The 22,812-nt window shown below is 36.8% G+C and overlaps 2 protein-coding genes across 2 annotated transcripts; one reads left to right on the top strand and one right to left on the bottom strand.

The window, feature by feature from the left end:
* Positions 1-2,823: 2,823 nt before the first annotated feature.
* LOC133863308 (uncharacterized) lies at positions 2,824-4,420 on the bottom strand. Its single transcript, XM_062299254.1, has 2 exons — positions 3,502-4,420; positions 2,824-2,885 (listed from the first exon to the last, which is right to left on the bottom strand). The coding sequence occupies exons 1-2, from the start codon at positions 4,418-4,420 to the stop codon at positions 2,824-2,826; spliced, it is 981 nt and encodes a 326-aa protein (XP_062155238.1).
* Positions 4,421-18,012: 13,592 nt separating this feature from the next.
* LOC133865017 (uncharacterized) lies at positions 18,013-22,266 on the top strand. The gene is made up of 5 exons (XM_062301480.1): positions 18,013-18,533; positions 20,330-20,395; positions 20,734-20,796; positions 20,917-20,985; positions 21,574-22,266. Exons 1-5 carry the CDS (start codon positions 18,207-18,209, stop codon positions 21,859-21,861), a joined length of 813 nt encoding a protein of 270 aa, XP_062157464.1. The 5' UTR covers positions 18,013-18,206; the 3' UTR covers positions 21,862-22,266.
* The last annotated feature ends 546 nt before the right edge of the window (positions 22,267-22,812 follow it).

The raw sequence follows: 22,812 nt of genomic DNA, 5'->3' as shown, positions 1-22,812 counted from the left end.
ACATACCAAGAAAACTAATTCATCAAATATAATACGAAATCGATATTACTTACTTGAACTTTTCTTGGCCTCCTCATCGTATGACATCTTTAACGTCAACAAGGTCTCTGTTGGGGATAAATCCCACTCAACCCGATCCAAAGAGGAGATTCAAAAGTCAAATAGGTCCAAACAGATAAGAATAATGATAAGATAAGAATAATGATCATATCAGAGGTCTAAGAAGATATCAGATCAGAAGTCTAAGAAGATATCAGATTGGAAGTCTAAGAAGATATCCAATTAGAAGTCTAGTAAAGGATTGAAGTCCAATTAGAACTCGGACAGCAGTTCTAGATCAACAAGGAGCAGGAGTCCTAATCCAGGTTTGACTCCACCTCTATGCCTATAAATAGGCCCATACCCCAGGTATAAACGAAGACTCAATTTTATGCACAAAGCATTATTTTCTCACAGAAGCTAACTTAGGCATCGGAGCGGGACCCCCGGAAGGGTCCCTAAGTTTTGTTGTTTTGCAGAGTTATTGAGAAGCGTGAAGAACATCAAAGGAACGTGCAGATTCACACCATACCGGAAACTGTACCAACAGTTTGGCGCCGTCTGTGGGAAACGATTATTCGTTCCTCATAAAAGAAAAATAAGATCCAGCATGGTGATGAACACACGTTCCGGAAGCCAGACCAATCGACAGCCCGTGGCCCCACAGGAACCGGCTATTCAGAATAATTTGCAGCCTCCACCGAACCCTCCCCCGGGGGGTGGAGATCAAGATCGCATAGCAGCGTTGGAAGCCCAGATTGAAGACTTAAATGCAGAATTGTTACGCATGAGGACGAGACAGCCCAATCCCGAGATGAACAGGGATGAGCGTGAGGAAGAAGATCACAATAGCAACATTAATCCTCGGAGGGAGGATGACCGCCAAGGAGATCTGAGCAGAATTATTGCCGAGCTGGAGAGAAGGTGCACGTACATGGAGATGGAAAGAAAGGACAAAAGCAGATCCGTAATGGTGGACAAGCTCCTAATGGGTACAGACTCACCCTTCACCAGACGGGTGGCAGACTATCAGCTCCCCGATAAGTTTAAGGTACCCCAAATTCTAAGTTATGCAGGAGACAGAGATCCCTTGGATCACCTAGAGAATTTCAAAGCTCATCTAGACCTTCACGGGACACCCGATGAAGTAGCATGTCGGGCCTTCCCTCTTACTCTTGCGGGGAATGCCCGAGACTGGTTCAGGAAGCTGCCCCCGAACTCTGTTGATCAGTTCAAAGAATTGTCCAAGATATTCCTAACGGAGTTCTTGGCTTTCCGGACAAGGAAGAAGCCTTCGGGATATTTGCTGTCATTGCACCAGCAGGGCAATGAGAGTCTTAAGGAGTTTATGGCTCGGTTTAACCGAGAGAAGGCTATGGTCGAAGATCCGACCGAGGATATGATCTTTGCTGCCATTTATTAGGGAATTTCACCCGAGGAGCCTTTGATGAAGAAGTTGATCCGGAAGCAACCGAGTACCTTGCAGGGCCTCATGGATAAGGTAGAAGAATTCATTAATCAGGAAGAGACGCTGAAGTCTATGGCCAGCTCTAGACTACCCCGAGAGACAGCCCCAGAAAAGAAAAGGAAAGAATTCAGGAAAGCTGATTGGGAAGAGCAGAGACAGGTAAAGAAGTTCAAAGATTACAACTTTACACCTCTCAATGCCGAGATATCAGAAGTCCTCATGGAGATCAAGAGAGATCCGGCGTTTCGGGAACCGCAAAAGATACCAGGTAATCCTCCTTATAGGAATGCAGGGAAGTATTGTGATTTCCATAACAAAGCAGGTCATTACACCGAGGGGTGCGTAACCCTAAGGTTGTTAATAGAAGAATTCATAAAGAATGGCAAGCTGGTTCGGTTCTTGGGAGAAAAACGGAACCAGCAAGGAAATAACAGGCCTCGGAATTATCAGGACTATCAGCCCCGAGATCAGCAGCCACGGGATTACTATCCCCGAGACCGTCCTCAACTAGGCGAGAGGCATCAAGAGAATGATCCCCGAGATGACATAGAAAGAAGAGAAGACCGAGGAAGCAGAAGCCCTAGGCATAGAGAGTCGAGGCAACAGCAGTATCTGCCCGTGATCCCATAAAAAGGACTCTCGGGAATTTCAGGCTTGCTTTTATTTTTTAGTATTTATATTTGCAAAGAACTAGACTTTTATTTTCAATTCAGACTAGACAGAAATTTCCCCAGATTTTGGGAATAAGTATTTTCAGAATAAATGAATAAAGCTGACTTAAGCATCGGAGTGTTCCCGGTCTAGGGACCGGGAACCCGTTGATGTCGCTTCTTTTGCAGGCAAAAACTCTCGGATCAGTCCTAGCCGAGAGTCTCGGATCAGTCCTAGCCGAGACCAAGAAGAAACTTCTCGGATCAGTCCTAGCCAAGAAGGAGCCTCTCGGATCAGTCCTAGCCGAGAGCAAGAAGAAACTTCTCGGATCAGTCCTAGCCGAGAAGGAGCCTCTCGGATCAGTCCTAGCCGAGAGCAAGAAGAAACTTCTCGGATCAGTCCTAGCCGAGAAGGAGCCTCTCGGATCAGTCCTAGCCGAGAGCAAGAAAAACTTCTCGGATCAGTCCAAGCCGAGAAGGAGCCTCTCGGATCAGTCCTAGCCGAGAGCAAGAAAAACTTCTCGGATCAGTCCTAGCCGAGAAGGAGCCTCTCGGATCAGTCCTAGCCGAGAGCAAGAAAAACTTCTCGGATCAGTCCTAGCCGAGAAGGAGCCTCTCGGATCAATCCTAGCCGAGAGCAAGAAGAAACTTCTCGGGGGGTCGGACTTAACCCTCGGTTTTTGCAGGTTTTTTAGGAGTTAGCCATTCCAAGAGACAGGGAGAAAACCCTAAGGAAAACACAAGAAAGTAATGGGGGGTAAGATTTAACCCTCAGGTTTTGCAGGTTAGCAGGTTTTCAGAAGGAGACAAAGATCAGGTTTCCTTAGACATGGAATTCCCATTATTCAAGCAAGCATCGGATAAGGGAATTGGGGGGTAACTGTTGGGGATAAATCCCACTCAACCCGATCCAAAGAGGAGATTCAAAAGTCAAATAGGTCCAAACAGATAAGAATAATGATAAGATAAGAATAATGATCATATCAGAGGTCTAAGAAGATATCAGATCAGAATTCTAAGAAGATATCAGATTGGAAGTCTAAGAAGATATCCAATTAGAAGTCTAGTAAAGGATTGAAGTCCAATTAGAACTTGGACAGCAGTTCTAGATCAACAAGGAGCAGGAGTCCTAATCCAGGTTTGACTCCACCTCTATGCCTATAAATAGGCCCATACCCCAGGTATAAACGAAGACTCAATTTTATGCACAAAGCATTATTTTCTCACAGAAGCTAACTTAGGCATCGGAGCGGGACCCCCGGAAGGGTCCCTAGGTTTTGTTGTTTTGCAGAGTTATTGAGAAGCATGAAGAACATCAAAGGAACGTGCAGATTCACACCATACCGGAAACTGTACCAACAGTCTCCTTCAAATCTTTAACCCAAACCCGGCCGATCCTCGACTCGGTCTCCTTCTCCTCCATCTCCCTCAGCTTTATCAGCCTCTCATTGAACTCCCCAGCCGAAAACGGCGCCTCCTCTTCCTTCTTCCCCAACTCGTTATAGCTATACATCTTCACAAACTCCGTCTTCATCGCCGTTGTCTCCCCCTCCGTTCCCTTCCTCTCCGTCTCCTTCCCGAACACAGATGCCGGCAGCATACCGTTCCCACCGATCACTGGACCCGACTCCGGCGACGGCTTCAACTTCAAACTGTTCTTATATTCCGATAATGACATCGGGTCCGCACTCCTCCTCTCATTCTGCGCCGCCCCGGGCGGGGACGATGACAGCATCTGCCGCAGATTCTCGCGAATCGCTTCCAACTGGAGCCTGCCGCCGAGTTTTCCGGGGCCTGATTCGGCATTGGCGCCGTTCTCGTCGGCTTTCGCAGTCGCATTCCGTTTGGAAAGCTCTTGAAACGAGATGTGCTGTGATGATGATGAGGTTGAAGACGCAGAGTTGGGTTCGGTGGGGGAAGGCACCGAGGATCGGAGGCGCAACTTGGAGAGGTTCTTGCGGATTTCTTCGAGGGAAGCGACTATAGAAGGCTTGGAGAGAGATGGGTTCAGAGGGTTTGAAGGGTTCGTGGGTCTTCGTGGTCCTTCTTGTTGCTGGTGTTTGAGGATGGCTTTGACGTCAGAGAAAGAGGAGGAAATGGAGGATTGAGATTGGGATTGGGATTGGGCAGGGTGGGGTGAGGTGGAGGACGGGGCCTGGTCGGCGGGGGTGGGTTCAGGAGGGGTTTGGGAGGTTGAGAAGAGGTTGACGAGAGAAGGGTTGTGGAGGGTTCTGTGTTTGGGTCTGAGTTGGAGAGCAGCCATGGGAGCCGAGGAGAAGTGAGGTCGTTTTGGGAGCTGAAGATTATAGGAGTGAGGGTTTAGTGTGGGACCCAGGAAGCGAGTTCGGTGGTTTTGGGGTTGATGACGACGATGATGATGACCAGAAATGGTGAGCAAGGCACAAGCAGGTTGTGGAATATTACATTTAACTTGCGAAAATCTTCTTCTTTTTATTTTTTAATCTTTTGAAAAAATACAAAATCAATTAGTGTGCTTTACATTTGAAATTATGAATTTAGAGGTTATTGAAATAAAAAATAATAATTTATTCTCTACAGTTAAATTTCGCTTACTGATTTAATAGATTCTGTTAATGTGACATGTCAAAACCAATAAAATTAAGACACGTGTCCTATTTAAGTCAGTGTCACTAGCAGAATCTATTAATTCATCTAAATAAATTTAACTCCGAGTAATATTTTTTTTTAGATATACTTTAAGGATCTCTTAATTCATTTTGATACCATAAAGACCTAATTACAAATCAAGTAAATTACATGGATTAATTTTGCATTTTACTTTCTTTTTTTAATTGTATAAAGCTCAACTCTATGGAATTTAATCACTCTTTTTCTTTTCTTTGAAAATGATTTATGGTACATTTGGTGTTCGATTTTTGAAATCTAAACTCAAGTATTATCTTATGCGCGAATTTTGAGGCCAATAAAGATGTTTTGATGATTTAATAGAGTTTAAATTTTATTTGAAATAATGTCTGTGCGCGATAGTTGTACGAGAATATTTTTTTACGAAAACTCATAATAGGAATTATTTGAGGTATGAAAAGTTGAGTAGAATGATTGAAATTGCGAAAATTAGTGTAGAATAATTATTGTATAATTAATTATAGATATGAATCAATTATTAATATTTAATTTATTGTTTAATATAAATAAATTTGTTTTTTTAATCCAAGATAAATACGAGATTTGTCTAAAAAAAAAAATTTTTTTTTTTAGATATCCATTGTTTAGTTGTATCTTATTATTATATTATATAATATTATAATATGTGTAATCAATAAACCAAAATCTACCACCAAGCTTCCAACAAACAGTTTTTTTTTTTTTTTTTTCCAATTATTTTTTGAGTTTTCGGGCATTTCCTCATTTTTTATCGTCCGGGTGAAAAGGTGTGTACAAGGTGAAAATAAAGTATAGCGTCAAACTTGTTGGAAAGAAGGCAAAATAATCCAGTGCACGCAAGTTGACGGTAAGCTCGATTTTTTGAATAATTTTGTCCATCAACAATCGTTAAATGAGAAAAAAGTTTCATTCAATGCTTGTCATTGCCACTTTGGCCTTTACATTATGTACACGCAACCAAAATCCACCATTGTTTGCCTGATTTATCGTGCTTTCCAGAATTTATTGGGTGTGAGAACTTGTAACCTTACCAACGAAATCAACAATGTCGGTGTAGATGGGAAATGACTGAAGCGTGAAAGTTACAGTGGCAATAGCACCCTTAAAAAATGAAAGTTACCCTCAAATTTGAGCTGATATTGAATTAAGAAAACCGAACCCAAAACTAAGAAAACTGAACCCAAAACAAAAATGATTGATTGACACGTCTCAAATCTTCCTCTGCACGCTACTACGGTACCAGCAAATCTTCCTTTACACGCCTTAATTCCGCCCATATTAAGACAGATTCCTGGCTCCGCCACTGTTCACACGTCTGGATTACCCTTGACTGACGACTGACGCAGCGTGGAAAATGAGGATTGACGCATGACGCTTCAAACAATGCAACAAACCATAGTATTGAAATTCGGTATTTCGCTTGAAATTCGAGGTGAATTCGGGTATAATCCGGGTCGTATTAAATATCTGAATTTTCAAAAAAATCTGAACACCATAGCAAGTAGAAATATATATTTTTTTGTTTGCTGCCAAACATGCCATTAAATTCTTTTTATCTTTATTTCCTGGTCAAATTCTCTATGGCAGCTTAGATCATCCTCATCAAACTAGCTAAATTTTCTCCAAATTTTAGCCAAGCAATCTACTTTTTTTTCTTTTTTTTTTGTATCTCACACTTTTAAACACTTCCTACATCAAACTCTCTAAATATTTCTCTATTTTAATTATATATTGTTTTTTATTAGATTTGAGACCAACCACTTTTAACTAATTTCCTACATCAAACAATCCCAGCATGAATATCCATCTAGTGTCATGGGTTAGAAAAAAGATCGAGCACCTGACCTGCAACATTTCCAAACCACAACATTTCCAAACCACAGTGATACACAATCGAAGAAAAGCATAAAAACCCAACACATCAAAACCAAAATCCGAATAACCAAAGGAAAAAACACATCGTCCTCCAATCATTGAACTGGGTCTCACATCAACAGCTGGACGAGATTGAGCAATCGAAGGGGAGGTTACGGCCGTTGATTCTGCATCATTGATTCTACAGAATCTTTCGCTACCCACCCGATCGTTCATCAATTTCACTTGAACGATTTGGGAAAAGTTTGTTGACAGACAGTGGGCGAAAAAAGTTTCAATTTCAAAACCTAAAATCAATTGAAAACAAAGAATGAAACTCACATTTTGGGAAGCGAAATTCGGGGTAAAATTCAGCTTCTTCTCGCCTATTTCATCGGTGAAATTAGGGTTTTTGAGGTTGGAATCTTCGTAGTTGAAGTTAGTTGTCAGGGTTCTCGGCCGGTTGCGTTGTCAGCATTCGCGACGTCGTGTAGTCGAGAAATCCCTGGAGGAGCTTGATCTCGTCCTTGTCGGTCCAAAGCCACTGGAATCGCTTGGGCGAGTTGGCCCAGTGCCTAGAAGCAACAAGCTAGGTTTCGGTTCATGCGGAGGAAAGTGACGATCTTGCGGGTGACGGAGGATGTAAAGAATGGCGCGAGAATGAACAAAAATAATAAAAAATGAATAGCGTGAGATCAAATGGGTGTTAAATCTAGAAAAAGATTCTGACAAGAACTATTTTGGTGAAGGGATGGAGAGCTTGATGCATAGGTGATTTTGAGAAATTTCACCAAAATTTGATGAAATGTTTGAAATGCCGAGTTCAATAAAGAATGCTCTTAAAAGCTTTTCTATATCCATCTACATTCTCACCGCGCCCAGAACAAATTTATTTGATGTAAGACTGAAACAAAAGGAGAAAAGACAGTAACCACCAAAAGCAGCCATTGGAGCAAGTAATTTTCATCTTCCTCTTTCTTTTCCTCTCCCAAAATATGGACCTCGTCCTCTGACAATACCTTGGCATGATGCAATTGTTTCAGCAGCACGATCTTTCCTCGGCCCATAGCGGTGAGCAACAACCCACTCGGCACCAAGAAGGAGAAACGAAAGGTGAGAGGACAGCGAAAGCGGCACTGAAAACCGAGAATCCAAGGACCAACCCCTGTCCCCTCGACAATGCTTGAAGGCCAAAAATGCCGAGCACGTAAATTACCTTGAAGTAGCTAGTCCAGTTTGTAGTTTCCTTTCTAAGAAATTTAGACTAAAATTTTTCTAACAAATACACTTTCTCAATTTTGAGTGAAAACGAGATGCAATTTCATAATTTTCTTTTGACTTTGAGGTAATACCCGTAAAAGTGTTGAGAATAAGGCTATATTTATTATAATTTTGTTCTATTCTTTTTTTTTTTTTTTAATCAAAATAAAAATATTAATAAATAATCTGAACCAGAAAAAAAAAAAAAAAAAAAAAACTCTTAAAAATATAAAAATTATTATTATCTTTACGTCACATCCTAACACTTTTCAAATTAAAAATAAAAAATAAAAAATATTCCTCAAAATAAATTAACAAATATATGACAACTTTCCCAATCCCTCCTAACATTCTTCAAATTTCATTCTACAAGAGAACAATATTTGATCTAATGTTTTCCTTTCTTTTGACGGATGTGGGTCTACGTAACTCAATGTCTCTTTTTCTGGGTCAATTTCTCAAAAATAAAAGTACAAAAACTTCGGATTAACTTTATTTTAAAGTTTAAAAACTTTCAATTTAATATATCGAACTTTTAATACTTTGCAATCTCATCTTTTCATTAGAGCTTGGGATTAGATCATATGGCAAAGGGGGTTAAATAACTATCATACCCTTGAAAATTTTATAAAATTTTAACTTTACCCTTAATCACAAATAAAAAGTTTAAGGGTCCGTTTGGGTTTACGATTTTAAAAACTGCGATTTAAAATAACGATTTTAAAATGTACGATTTGAAAAAAGTGATTTTTAAAAATGCAGTTAAACGTTTGGCAAAATTACAGTTTAGCCTTTAAAATCACAAATTAACCTTTAAAATTCTGCGTTTTAAAAAAAGCATCATCTTACATGCTATTTGAAAAAGCAGATTTTCTGTGTTTTCAAATCGCAATTTTTAAAAACGCAGTTCCCAAACGATTTAAGTGTTGCGATTTGGTTTAAATTCGCATTTATTGTCTACGAAATCGTAATCTCAAACGCACCCTAAATAAAAAAGTGACCCGCATTGGGTCGCCCAACTTGGTATGCGGACCCACCACACTTTTTTAGAAAAAAAAAAAAAAAAAGAAGAAAGAAAAGAAAAGAAAAGAAAAGAAAAAATGCAAAATCAGTCTCTATAGTTTACTTGATTTACAATTAGCTTCATGTGGTATTGTAATGAACTAAGAGATCCTTGATGTATGCCAAAAAAAAATAAAAAATTTACTATTTACAGTCAAATTTTGTCTACTAAATTAACATATTCCAATTGTGTGTTATGTCAGAACCAATAAAATTATAACACGTATCCCTATTTAAGTAAGTATCACACTAACGAAATCTGTTATGTCACTAGACATAATTTGACTATAGGAAGTAAATTGTTTTTTGGCATACCTTGGTGACCTTTTAATTCTTTTTGATACCACATGAAACTATTTGTAAATCAGGTAAATCATAGGGATTGATTTTGTAGTTTTCCCTACTTTATATATATATATATATATATATATATATATACAGGGTATTTTGGTAATTTTTCAAGGCCTCCGTTATGATTTAATAGAAAATCATAAGGAATTGGTGACATCACAAAACATTAGAAATTCGATACACTAAATTGAAAATTTTTAAACTTTAAAAGCAATTGCAAATAACATGAAAGTTATAAGTTTCTTCATTCAAGTATTATGTTGTGAAGGAGTAACGCTATAAGGAGGACAATTCTTCCAAAATTGATGTAGCATTTAAAATCGGCATTAGATATATGATAAATTGCTATTAAATTTTGATTCAATTATAATTATAAAGACCACATTAATTTTATAAAGAATTTAGGAAAACAAGTATACTCCTTGTAGGCTTGTAGCATTACTCGTTGTGAAGATTGGGGCCAAGAGTATTTTGACAAGGCTCGAATGGTGGTATAGGTAGTAAATGAGATAAGTTATTTGTATAATTCTTACATAACAATGCTAATGTGTTTAACATTTTTTTTTTTTAAAAAAAAAAGAAAAGAAAATGCTAGAAACATCAGCAGTGTTGTGCAAAATTATTGTGTAGCTAACATATCTCATTGTAAATACACGTTAAAATAGAAAAAAGAAAGGAAAAGAAAACTTATGGTAGCTGCTATAAGACGGGCCATGTCATAGCTTTACTTGCTGACAAATGGGGATGGGAGAGAGTGGGGTGGGCAGTCAAGTCACACTCCTAATAATTTGTTTTTTTCGAAATTATGTTTGGATGGTTGAGAAAACTTGAAACAAAATTAGAAAAAATTTGATAAAATTTGAGTATAATTTGAATTCTAAAAAATAGTATTTAAAAAATATTTGAAAAAAAAAAAAAAATCACCCAACACATGCCCTAAAGATCTTTGTTATTATTCTCATATACGGTGACTAAAATGATTGCATTTGGGGATTCTGAAATATATAGTAAATAGGATTTGGGGATTCATGAATTGTCTGCTATAAAAATTATTCAACACTTATGAGCTACTCATATTGAAGCATCCCAGAAAAGTTGGCGACAGTTAAAAATAATCATTCAATAGTCCCAAATATGTTAGTCACATGATAACAGAAATAAATTTTTATTTTTATATTATGTTGGAAACTAATTAATATAATGGCATATAATTAACTATTTAATACCAAGCTAAATGCTGTTTTTTCAAATCTTATTATTTGATGGTCGAGTAATGAGAAACATAATAATAATGACACATTTTTTAAAATAATAAATCAAAAATAACGATGACACATTACTTTAAAAATTATATTTTGAAAGAAAAAAATTGGTACGTATAGCATTTTTCATAAGTTTTTAGTCTTTTCAATGATGAGGTTACTTTTTAGACTAGAATCCTACAACCTCGAGATAAGAATTGTTGTGGTTGGGACAACTTGCATTTTGCCCAATCTTTAACTCTATTTATCTTAATAGACTAAACAAAAGAAATTTAAAACCTTTTTTTTTTTGTTTTTTTGTCCTATTAAAGACATTAATCCATTACACTTAAAAATAGTAACATGTTACCTTAGGTGTATTTGGATCGTCTCTATTTGAAATAAGAACGTAAAAAGATAACTATACTTTTCACTTTTAACGAAATGGAGAGGATCCTCTCCATTTCGATCTTTGTCCAAATGTTTTTAAAATATTCATATATAACTATTATAAAATTAAATTTTTATTTAAAAAAATTTACCCCACACTTAAAATCCTAGTTTAGTCCCTTGGCAACTTGCACTTGAAAAAAGTGATAGAAATATCTTTGATTCTTTGGACTACACCTTATGAGCAAAAAGGAGAAAAAGGAAAAAATAAAAAATAAAAATGAAAACCCTTATTTATTGCCCTCACCAGGATCGAACTCAGCTATATTCCTATTTCATTAATTGAGTAATTTTATATGATACATTTTTATTCTATAATACTAACCTAAAAGTCTTAATAAATTATTAATTATTTTTATGAATAGCTTTATAAAAGGGTATCGAATTATAAGCCGTTTTGAAAAAAGATATTGAATTATCAAAAGTCTCAAACTAGTGTATCCAAGTTTCTAAACATTTCACTTAAGGGTACTCCGTTAGGATTTGCTGTTAAATCTTGCTAAAATTCTCAAAATACTTATTTCTTTTTTTATGAAAAAAAAAATTATAGAATTTAGATGTTGGTAAGAATTTTACAGAATTTACAAAAATACCTATACCTAAATCTTTGAAAATTTTTATAATTTTTTTTTAAAAAATAAACACAGGGATATTAGAAGTTTTGTCAGGTTTTACCAGCAAATTCTAACGGAGTATCTTTGAAAACTTGGATATACTAGTTTGAAACGTTTGATAGTTCAATATCATTTTTTCAAAACAGCATATAGTTCGATACCAATTTATAAAGTTATCCATTATTTTTAACAAAAACTTATCAAAAAGTTAATTGAGACAGTTAAATCAAAAGTTTAAAATAATGATAAGATAATAATATTTCTTATTGGTTTATCCAATTTGCCCAAATCACTAAATTTGAGCTTTTGCTACAAACCATGAAATTGTCTTCCTTCCATCACGTGTCCCTCGTCAACTCCAATGGGTTTCATTAATTCAATCCAAATCTTAATTAAAAGAACATTAGGACAACTAACCAGGGACGGATTTAGGGGGCGGTATAGGTCATGGCCCCCCCTTAATTTAAAAAAATAAAATAAAAAATTTATAAGGTAAAAATTAAAAATTTAACCTATCGATCTCTGTTAACAAATATTTTTTGCCCCTAACCTTTGTTTCCTATCCATTAGAGTTTCTAGCTCAATTCGTGAGTGGCATGTCGTTTTTACTCTTTAGGATAATTGCATTATTGGTTCCTGTGGTATGCCATAATTATTTTTTACTCCATATGATTTAAAAAGTTCATGGGAGGTCTTTGTGGTAAGCAATAATTACAAATCGATTATTGACGTCAAATTCCGTTAAATTTGTTGACAGATTTTGTTAAATGCCATGTCAAACCAATAAAATTGCGACACGTGTCCATATTAATAAAAAAAATTAAAAATTAAATAAATAAACTTATTTTTTTAAAAAAATTAAAAATAAAATTAAAAACAAAACAAAAAAGCAAGGAGGGCCACCCCCAATGGCCCAGCCGCCCAGCCACCCTTGCCTTCCCTTCTTTCTTTTTTTTTTTCTTTTCTTTTTAAAAAATAAGTATATTTATTTATTTATTAATAAATTTATATTTTTTTAGTAAGATGGACACGTGTCGCCATTTTATTGACGATACGTGGTACTGACGTGGCATTTGACAGAATTTGTTAAAGTTTTTAACGGAATTTGACTTCAGGGATTGATTTGTAATTATTGTTAACTACAAGGACCTCCCATGAACTTTTTAAATCATAAGGAGTGAAAAATAATTATGACATACTACAAGAACTAATGGTGCAATTATCCCTTACTTTTTAGTGCAAATCGTTTGGTTGCTTGTCTGATGTTTTTTTTTTTTTCTCCCTTCTTTGACTTGAGAAAAAGGATTATAAAAGTTTTTTTTTTCCCTATCAATCTGGTTTAATTTGTTGAAAGCATAAAAATGTAGGTGGGATATCAAAACAAACAAAGGACAAGGAGCAAAAAAATTACTCAATGGGCTTGCGGCAGAATCTCATTACAAAAATAAATAAATAAATAAAAACAGTCTCACCTCAGAATAATTTGAACGTGTGTTATTTATCTAATATGTCTCCATTTGAGTGCAAATTATATTTAGATAGACCAAGAGACTAACCTTAACCTTAATTTAGGGGAAAGCCCATTTATTGAATTTAAAAATAAAAATTAGGACAACGCGTATTTATTGACTTATTCAAAAAAATCCAAATCAATGCCCATTTATTAAATGAAATACCTTTAATTCTTGAAAATTAAATACTAATAATTCCATTAATTAATAGGATTTAGAAAAAAAATTAAATAGACCAATATTTCTGCTTCGCCTCGTGCATCACAAACGTAGGCTTTTGTCTATATTGTTAAAGTATTGATTAAATGATTAAATTTATTCATTCTTATCAATTTAAATTTTTGGGATAAGTCATTTTAAAAAAAAAAAATAAAGCTTTTGAGATAAATGATAGTTTAGGTAATTTAACATGGTATTAGAGAGAGCGGAGGTCCTGAGTTCTCTATCATTTACTTATCATTTCAATTAAATATTTCACATGTTGGGCTTACTTATTAAAAAAGAAGTTTGAGCCCACACGTGAAGGGGAGTATTGAAGTATTGATTAAATGATGAAATTTATCCATTCCTATCAGTTTAAACTTTTGAAATAAATGGTAATTTAATACATATAAGTTACGTTTCTCGAGAAGAAATTCTATATTAATGATTAAAAAGAGAAGAAAAATGCACAATACCAAATTCATATCGGAATGAATATCTTACAGCTTACTCTCATTCCCAAAGGGAATATGAGGCTGCTAGAATGGATCTTTTCCAATCATTTTCTCGTTAGCCCACACCGGAGCCAAGGGAACCACGAAGCTGCTAGAATGAGCCCAGACGTGCCAACCACATCTCAAACCAATTCCATCCAAATAAGGATAGAAATTTTTTATAAATCGATTCGTAAAAGATTGACATGTGTCCCTGATATGTAAGAAGTACATGTTATTTAAATAGCATGTGTTTCTTACATGCTTTTTTAATAGCATCAATAAAAAAAAAATGTGCTTCTCATATGTTTAAAAGACACGTGTCCTTTTTATATATGGGTTGTAGGAAATTTCCTACAAACCAGCTTGTAAGAAATTTACACTACCCAAATAAAGTCATGCCAGAATTAAGGGAAATTACCCAGCACCCTCCAGAAGGAAAGGATCCAAAGAGGCTTATAAGAGCATTCCTAGCAGCTTCCCAACCATCTTCCCTAAATATAGAGAATAAAACTACTTTTTACTCCCTTATAAAAAAAAAATACTCCACAACAGCTTCCCTTCATTTTTTTTTTTTTTTTTTTTTTTTTTTCTATATCATTAAAATATATATATTTTTTTACTTTTACTTTATGCCCCGTTTGTTTCGGCGTAAAATGATTTCTGGAAAATGGTTTCGGTATTTTCCGATGTTTGGTAGGGGTGAAAATAATGGTCAACGGGAAAATGATTTCCGTTTGACCAAAAATGCTTAATAAATTTTGGAAAATGATTTACGCTTTTTAAAAGCGTAAATCATTTTCCGTAAATGGTAGATGCAGTCGATTCTTTTTTAAACAACGCATTCGACTTTTACGTTCAAGCAGTTGACTATTGCCGAATTTCGACAAGTCAGATTCCGACTCCGGTCGGTGCCGGAATTAGACAAATTAAGCCGGAATCCGGGGACGTCCGGCAGATGTCGCCGGATTCCGGGGATATCATGCCGGAATCTGGACGGATCCGGCCGGGATACTGGCCGGATCTGGCCAGATGGCCGGATCAACGGCTAGAACGGCCGGACCCCCGGCATCTGGCCGGATCCGGCTGTTCTGGTTGAATCTCCGGCCAGCTGGCAGGAAACTGGCCAGGATGGTCGGTTTCTGGTCAACTGGCCGGGATCCGGTCGTTTTGTGCCGGATTCAGGCAAAGTTCGCCGGAATCCGGCGAAAATGGCTGGATTCTGGCAACTTTGCCGGAATATGTATATGCCAAATTTTAAAAAATATTTTTATATTATTTTATATTAATATTTTTTTATTTTGTGAATAAAATTTAATTTTTTTAAATTAATATGATTAAATTAAAATATAAAAAATATTTGTAATTTTCCGTACGCGCCAAATACCGAAAAATGATTTCGACAGAAAATATTTTTCTGAAAAATGACTTCCTCAAAATTATTTTACGACGGAAACCATTTTACGCCGAAACAAACGGGGCATTAATTAAAAGTAAGAAAAAGAAAATAAAAAATGGAAGATAATATATTTTTGGAATAAATAATTGAATGGAAAGTGAATAGTATTTCCCGATGCATTTGGAAGCACTATTTACTTCCCTGAGAAATGAAAATTTTAAGAAAGCTACTGTGGAGGGGTTTTTATAACTTTCTTGAAATTTTCCTTAAAACTTAAGGAACATATCCCCTTTAAAAAAGCTGTTGTGAATGCTCTAACACCATAAAAAAGAAAATCACTCGGCACTTCTTAGAAGGAAATGATCACATAAAATCATAACGTCGACACATGCAATTACGCCTTGTTAGGAAAAGTCCCAACGATCCAACCGAAGATCACTCTTTCAGACTTTAAAGGCCGTTCTATAAAAATCCAAGCAAAACACCTACCTCAGGTACATTATTATCTGATACTTAGACACTTTCTTGGATTATTGCTTATTTCGCTCTGTTTACTCTTGCTTACTATGTTATGTTATTACTGTTTAATTGTGCTCTATTCATCATTATTTCACTTGTCTGTTTACTAACTTTAGCATCGAAGGTGACACTGCCATCGTCCCCACCTTTGCACAGTGCGCCACATTTATCTCCTTGTCTATCTTGTAAGATCTCGAGATCACCAACCACCGGGCGTAACAACAACATTTACACATATAAAAGAACTTCATTAATATGCAGTAATTTAGTGTTATTTTTGTTCTTGAGAAAAATAGGACAAAAATTTCCAACAGGCTACAAACTAGGTTGTAGAAAAAATTGTCTCACTCATTTATAAAAGTGTCATATGTTGCTTATCATGTAAAAATTATATATATATTAATGTAGGGACTTTTGTACAAACCAAACATTTTATATACCCCAATAACAAAATGACACATCATCGTGAAACACCTTATCAAATGTAAGAATTACTGTTGTCACAATCTTCGAGACTAGAAAATTTGGCACAATATACTCCACCAGTCCTCCAAATCGGCGATCGACGAGATCGGTAACTTGATCAACCGATTCAACACCAACGTCCAATCGGCCCCGACACGGTCCTCCTGGCTCGGCCACCCAGCCCACCACGCGCCTCAATCCATGTGGTCTTCTTGCCCCCCTTGTCATTCATATAGTACTCGAATCTACCTCCTCCAGCGAGTAGGTGCCATCCGTGAGCATCGAGGTGAGCGGGTTCATGCTTGTTTCGAACACGTCGACGGAGCCAGTGTGGGACACAGTGAATAGGGATTTGGCGAGGATGGTAAGCAATCTAAAACTCGTGGCTTTTATCTTTTAAAAAAAAAAAAAAAAAAAAAAAAAACTCGTGGCTTTAGATTGTCTAGAAAGGGGATTAGGGATTTTGTTGATGAGTTGAAGATCGTAGGAAAAAAAGAAGGTGCAGTGCATCTCACAGCAGGCCAGTAAAATCCTCCAAAATAATCAAATTTGACTATTATTAACTTTTTTTTTTTTTTTTTTAATCCAACAAAGAAGGCAAATTCGTTAAATAAGCTCTACAGTAAATAGTCACTGTTTAATTACACTATAAAACTTTTTATGCGTAGTAAATAAATTTTTATGCATATTTTTTATTCATATTACAAAAAGTTTTTAAATATTTTTTTTCTCCATTTTCTTCTTTCACTCTCTCTCTCTCTCTCTCTCCTTATTTCTTTCGCACCTTTTCTACACAAAATTATTTTTTAAAAAAAAATGAGTAGAATAGAAAATTTGTTAAAATATTTATAAAAAAAAATGAGTAGCGAAAATAAAAATTTATACTTTTTTCAGTAGTTATTTTAGCTATTCTTGTTGGAAATAATCTTAATAACATGTACTTTTCACATGTTTTTTTATTAACATTAATAATAATAATAATAAAAATATGTGTTCTTGTATGTTCAAAGGGTACATGATATTTTTAAAGACTGAATTAAAAAAAATTCATATAATTCAGTTTGTAAAAAATTTACTTCCATTAAAAAAAAAAAAAAAAAAAACTTCTTGAGTTCAAATTACTATAAATATAGTGTCGTAGGACAATTTTCTATATTTGTTATGAAAAGAAGAAATTTACAATTCCAAGAACGTTAATGTTTGATAAAAGCTTTGATCATTATCACAACGATATTTTCTCAATTATACATCGCAATTACGATCTTTAATCGAATTTTCATACATTTAATTTTCTAAATGAGATCTCTTAAATAGTAAAATTAGATATTTATTTCAATTGTTTGTAGGATACCCAAAAAAAAAAAAAGAAAAAAAAAAGGAAAAAACCTTAAGACTATGCTGACATTAGCAACTAACAATTAAATAAATAATTCCTTTCAAAAAAAAAAATTAAATAAATAATAATAAAAGAAAAACGTAAAATCTTGGAGCTTCCAGGTGTCAGCACCGCGCAGAATTACACAAAAAATGCACCAGCACGGCACCGTACCCAACCACAAACCCTGCCTCTCAGAATCTCAGCATGGCACAGTCGTATTAACTGCCACACCAATCCATCGCAATCCTTTACACCTGCCCACCTTCAAAACGGGCGCGTTGAGGTCTCGATCCCTAATAAGGAAAGGAAAACAGAACAGGGATCGGGGGAGAATCAGTGCCACGTGTGAAACTGGTGGGCCCTAAACACGAGAAAAGAAAGAAAAGAAAAGAAAAAGATGAAAATCCACACAACGAGAAGGGGGTTGTCAACAAAGCCGAATGAGCATCCACCACTCCCTCTCACACAAACCTCATATAAAAGCCCTTGACCCCATTATTTAACACACACACGCCCATACAACACAAACAAGATTTTCCTTCTCCGCCACCCACGCCACCGCTTCCACCAACCCCACCATCTCTTTGACGGAAACGACGTGAAGATGAGCGACGACGAGTGGGTCAAGGATGCGATGACCGACGAAGCGGTGGTGGCCTGCATGCTGCTACGGCTCCACAGAGCGCAGCCGCCTCCGCTACCGCCGCCTGCTCCAGCCAAGCCTGCTCTCCATCTCGGCTGGACGGTGCGCCAGCGACGTTCGAGATCGGCGCCGAGGCACGGCGATGGGAAGAAGAAGGCCGAGGCGGCGAGGGCTAGTCCCACCACACCGCTCTCCTGGAGCGGCGGCACCTCCGTCAGCGGAGGCGTACTCGATGGCTTCGAGGAGTCCAGCCGGCCGGCTAAGCCGACGGACGGCTCGAGATCTAAGGTTTGTTCCTCTGCTTGCTTTCTTTTTTTCCTTTCCTTGCATCTCTCGCCGAGACTGACTCGGTGAGTTGGTGTAAGCGCGGTTACCACGAGTTGTTTAACGCTTTTTGGTAACTGACGAAAATGCCCCTCTGAAAGTCTTATATTTTATCCGTAATTGGTTTAGGAAGAGTCAGGTGGATGGAGTCTGGCACCATCAGCACCTGTCAGATTTTCCCATCTTTTCAATCTTTTTAGGAGCTTCCATTATTCTTTTTCCTATTTACGCTTATACCCCCTTTGCATGGGGACGCCTCGTGGTTTCCGGGGCTAGTTCTGTCATTCCGCGTACCAGATCGGGGTTTTCGCCGGTCATGGAACTGGCCGTGTCTCAAATTTTGTTGACCAAACTGCCCTCCTCTCGATTTAGGACTTTCCATTGTTTCAGAGATTCTATTTTAATTCTTTCAGAGAAAATTGGTGACTTCGATTCAACGCATGGAGTCGGGCGGCTTATATATCGACTTCTCTCAACTCTTCACACTTTTCCGCTCCGTGTCATTGCCCACGTTCGAATTGACCAAATCACCCTTCCACTTAATCACATTTACGCCCTTCCCAATTCCTTGTCGGAGTCAATACTCTATTGGCCCGTAATTACTTTTCCAAATAGGACGAAATCGTCCTCGCCCAGAGTCAAACACCTCTCACAATTGGCAAGGGCATTTTGGTTATAATAGGACATGTGTTTTTAACCTGCTTTATCGGTGGCGTGTTTTCGTGGCAACTAGGTCTGCGTATAGTCTGGTGGGGGTGGGGTGTTGGTAGTGGTTGTGCACTTTATGTTTGCTGCGATGGGCAATGATTCCCTGCTGTTTCCTCGGTTTGGCTTTTCCTGTGGGCGCACAGTAAATCTTAAATCCCACCCCCTTCCTTGCGTCGTCGTTTTTGCTTTTTCGCACATGGTCTTTACAATAAGACAAACTTCGGTTATCAGCGTGACAGTTTGATCGTAGCCCTTGGTTCGTGAATAAATCTCCTCTGGCACAGTCAAAAGTGGAAAGGTTTTTTCATTGGGCTGTGATTCTTTTTGAACAACAGGCTGTCGTGTGGGCTTTTTGCTGCCTTGCCGGGCGGGGTCCACAATGGCGGAGTTTTGGGGTAAAATAAATGTTGCATGTAATTGTGAAGAAAGTGCATGTTTTTTTCTCTTTTTTTTTTTTTTTTTTTGGTTCAGAATGCGAGAGAGGGGCGAGAGTCACATTTGGTGGGGCCACCTCGTCACCAAATTATTAATAGTGTGTATAAGGGCGTAACATACACCAGCTGAGTTGTTGGTACATTTTATCAGCTAACTTAGACTCTTATTAGAGGTTCTCGGAAGGGTCACTCTTTTTTTTTTTTTTTTTTTTTTGGGGGGGGGGGGGATAAAAATTAGGAAAAGCCAAAAGTCTTGGGGATGGGGGGATCACATTGGGTGTTGGGGGGTCTACACGCTTAGAAAAGGTCAAAGTTTTAAGTTAATGCACGCGCGTAGAGTCACGGGCGAGTCGTGTGCCCCTTTTCTGGATTCTGATGTGGCAATAAGCCATAGGTTTTTAAACCATGCGGCGACGTGGAACATAATATATAATATTTAATATATATATATATATATATATCGTGGGCCGTGGCGCTTTTGAATGGCCTAATGGGTGTGAATTAACTTGGTTTGATTGTAGACAACATATAAAAGGAAAAAAAGTAATTTTCGGTTATTAGAGTGTTGTTATCTCTATTTGACTAATAATTTTCGGTTGAATGATTGTGTGTGTACAGGTAACGGTTACGTGTGAAACGACGACGACGACGACGAGGAGCACCAAGAGGGCAAGAAAGAAAAAGGTAATTCCAAACTTTTTATGAAGAAGATTTCATGGAGCAATTGGTGTTTTGTTTTGTGTAATGGCAGAAAAATCCAAAAGAAACGTGATCCATGGGACCGCCAGCATTAATTAGTTTCCACATTGATACTATTCAGCATGTATAGCAATTTGCCAATTTAGTTGTTTCCGTAACGAGTGTGCGTCTATAAAAGTCTTTCTCCGAAGAGCAGAACGTGTCAAATTATAAAATCTGTCGTTTTCAACTTTTCTATCGAAACTTGGGTTTATTGAGGTTTTGGTGATGAATAAAATAATCGTCGCATTCATATTCCATAAATTTTTCTTCTTTTCTGGCAGTCATTAGCTGAACTTAGAGAGGAGGAAAGTTTGCTCTTGAAGGAAAGGAGAAATTTGAAAAATGTAAGGCCCTTGTTTCCTTGGCTTCTTGTTACCTTACCCTTTTTCCTTATTCTAGATATGTCTGTCTTATGGGAGATACCTAGACAGTGACTAATAATCTTTAACTGATTCATTGAGCAGGAACTCTCAACTTTACGTCTCACTCTTGAGAAACAGAGAGCTGCAAATGAAAGTTGGAAGAGAATAAAGGTTACTTTGCCTGTCTTATCAATTTCTTGGTCAATTCACTTGTTTTTCCGTTTACTTTTTTTTTTTTTTTTTCTTTTATCAAATTTAGGACTACTTGTATTAAATCATGCTGGCGAACATTTGAATCGTTTTACTAATAGAATTAATCTATGCAGTCACATCCACACACATTTATTAGGCATCTTTGAAATGAAACTTGTGAACATTTCCTAATGTTATGTTGTTTGCCTACCGTAATTTGAAAACAAGCTTCTTTATTAAGATAATATGCAAATTAATCTGCAAATTTGTGGGCCACTTCATCTGGGTGTATTAATGTCTACTTGACCTGTTGATAGATAATCTCATTTCATAACAAGATGTGACATAAAATGAGACAACAGAAAAGGCACACATGATTCTTTCTTTTGGTGCCTAGTTAATTCTTGTTAATTGGTGAAGTCTTCGTCAATTTGATTCAGTGACATTGTTTATCATACAAAACAACCTAGAAGGTTGCTATCTTTATATGCAAGCAATGTTATTTTATCCAAAGTCATTTAATATTTCAAAGTGCCGAATCTAAATATATCTATATTTTTGCTACAGCTTGATTTGCAGTCACAGCAAACAATAAAAGCTACAGCTGCTGTGGCATCTGAGGAAGCCATCATCTCTGACCGACCCCAGGAAAGGGACGAAGTTTGCGACGCTGCTTCAGTCTTTCCAGCAGGCGTCATATGCAATAATCTTGGTGCTGTACCACACACATTCCAATCAAAAAGTTGTTCAAAAATACAGCAAGTTAGAGACGCTGAAGCATCGATCTTGTTACCTGATCTAAACCTGCCTTTTGAGGACGAATCCGGCTCCGAGATTTTATATGGAATGAGCTAAGAAGGCCAGATAGATGTCTACTGAGGTTCTGTTTTCCTAATTAAGTGGGATCAAGATCATCAACTGCATTTTTGCTTAATAAGATAAAGAATGCAATCAGTCTGACCATGTGGTAGGTTGGGTTATTATAATTGTAAGTACAAAAAACCAATTACCTTCGCCGCCCCTTGACATGTAGGTGCGGATGTGTCATTTTATACATGAAGGTACTGAGGGTAGTGTAGAGATCCTAACCATTAGTCACAGTTGCATTTAAAATTCTTAGGGGATAACCCTCAATCCTTCTGTTTCATTTTTAGGAATTTTTTACAAAAAAGGTGTAACTATTCTATAGACAATGTGAACCTAGTTGGGTTCCTTTAGTAGAACGATGTGAATCTAGTTTGATGGTATTTCTTCTTGCAATTCTGTTTTTTAGTGTGCAATCATATTGAATATTTTAGTAGTTTTTTCTTTTTTACTGAGCTTTGTAGTAGCTAATCAAATCCTTTGCCAAAATGGCTAGCCGCTGATGTATAATTTTTTGTTTTAATTTTTTTTTTTTTTTTTTTTTTGTTTTCTACTAGGCTCTCTCCAAAATAACGTTTTGACTATTATGAGTAGGCCAGTGTGAGTGCTTCGGTTTTGCACATTTTGAGATTGATTGAAAATGTGTCTGATCCTGAGGTTTTGCACCGAAGAGAAGGAGACATAATAAATAAAGAAAAGCTTAAAGTAGGTTAATATTAGGTGTGGGCTGGACCCAACACAACAATAGGAACCCAAATTATCATTTCAATTATATATAGCAGAAATAGGTCTAGAAAATAGAGCTAGGCTGTGACTGGGTAACCGCATCTGATTGTCACCCTCACCCATTTGACTGGCTAACAAAAAATTAAAAAAATTAAAAAATTAAAAAATTTGCATCAGCTGATGAGGCTTCATGAAATTAATTCTATATATATATAT

This window comes from Alnus glutinosa, chromosome 3 (assembly GCF_958979055.1).
Source record: "Alnus glutinosa chromosome 3, dhAlnGlut1.1, whole genome shotgun sequence".
Lineage (NCBI taxonomy): Eukaryota > Viridiplantae > Streptophyta > Magnoliopsida > Fagales > Betulaceae > Alnus > Alnus glutinosa.
Note: the sequence above shows the minus strand (reverse complement) of the source record. Positions and strands in the feature narration are given on the sequence as shown.

Excerpts from the sequence above, each read along its gene's own strand:
- LOC133863308 (XM_062299254.1), bottom strand. The coding sequence starts at position 4,420 with ATGGCTGCTCTCCAACTCAGACCCAAACACAGAACCCTCCACAACCCT. Across the intron at positions 2,886-3,501 it reads GACTGTTGGTACAGTTTCCG|GGTTTTCTCCCTGTCTCTTG; the intron begins GTATGGTGTGAA and ends TGTTTTCCTTAG.
- LOC133865017 (XM_062301480.1), top strand. The coding sequence starts at position 18,207 with ATGAGCGACGACGAGTGGGTCAAGGATGCGATGACCGACGAAGCGGTG. Across the intron at positions 18,534-20,329 it reads CGGACGGCTCGAGATCTAAG|GTAACGGTTACGTGTGAAAC; the intron begins GTTTGTTCCTCT and ends GTGTGTGTACAG. Across the intron at positions 20,396-20,733 it reads AGAGGGCAAGAAAGAAAAAG|TCATTAGCTGAACTTAGAGA; the intron begins GTAATTCCAAAC and ends CTTTTCTGGCAG.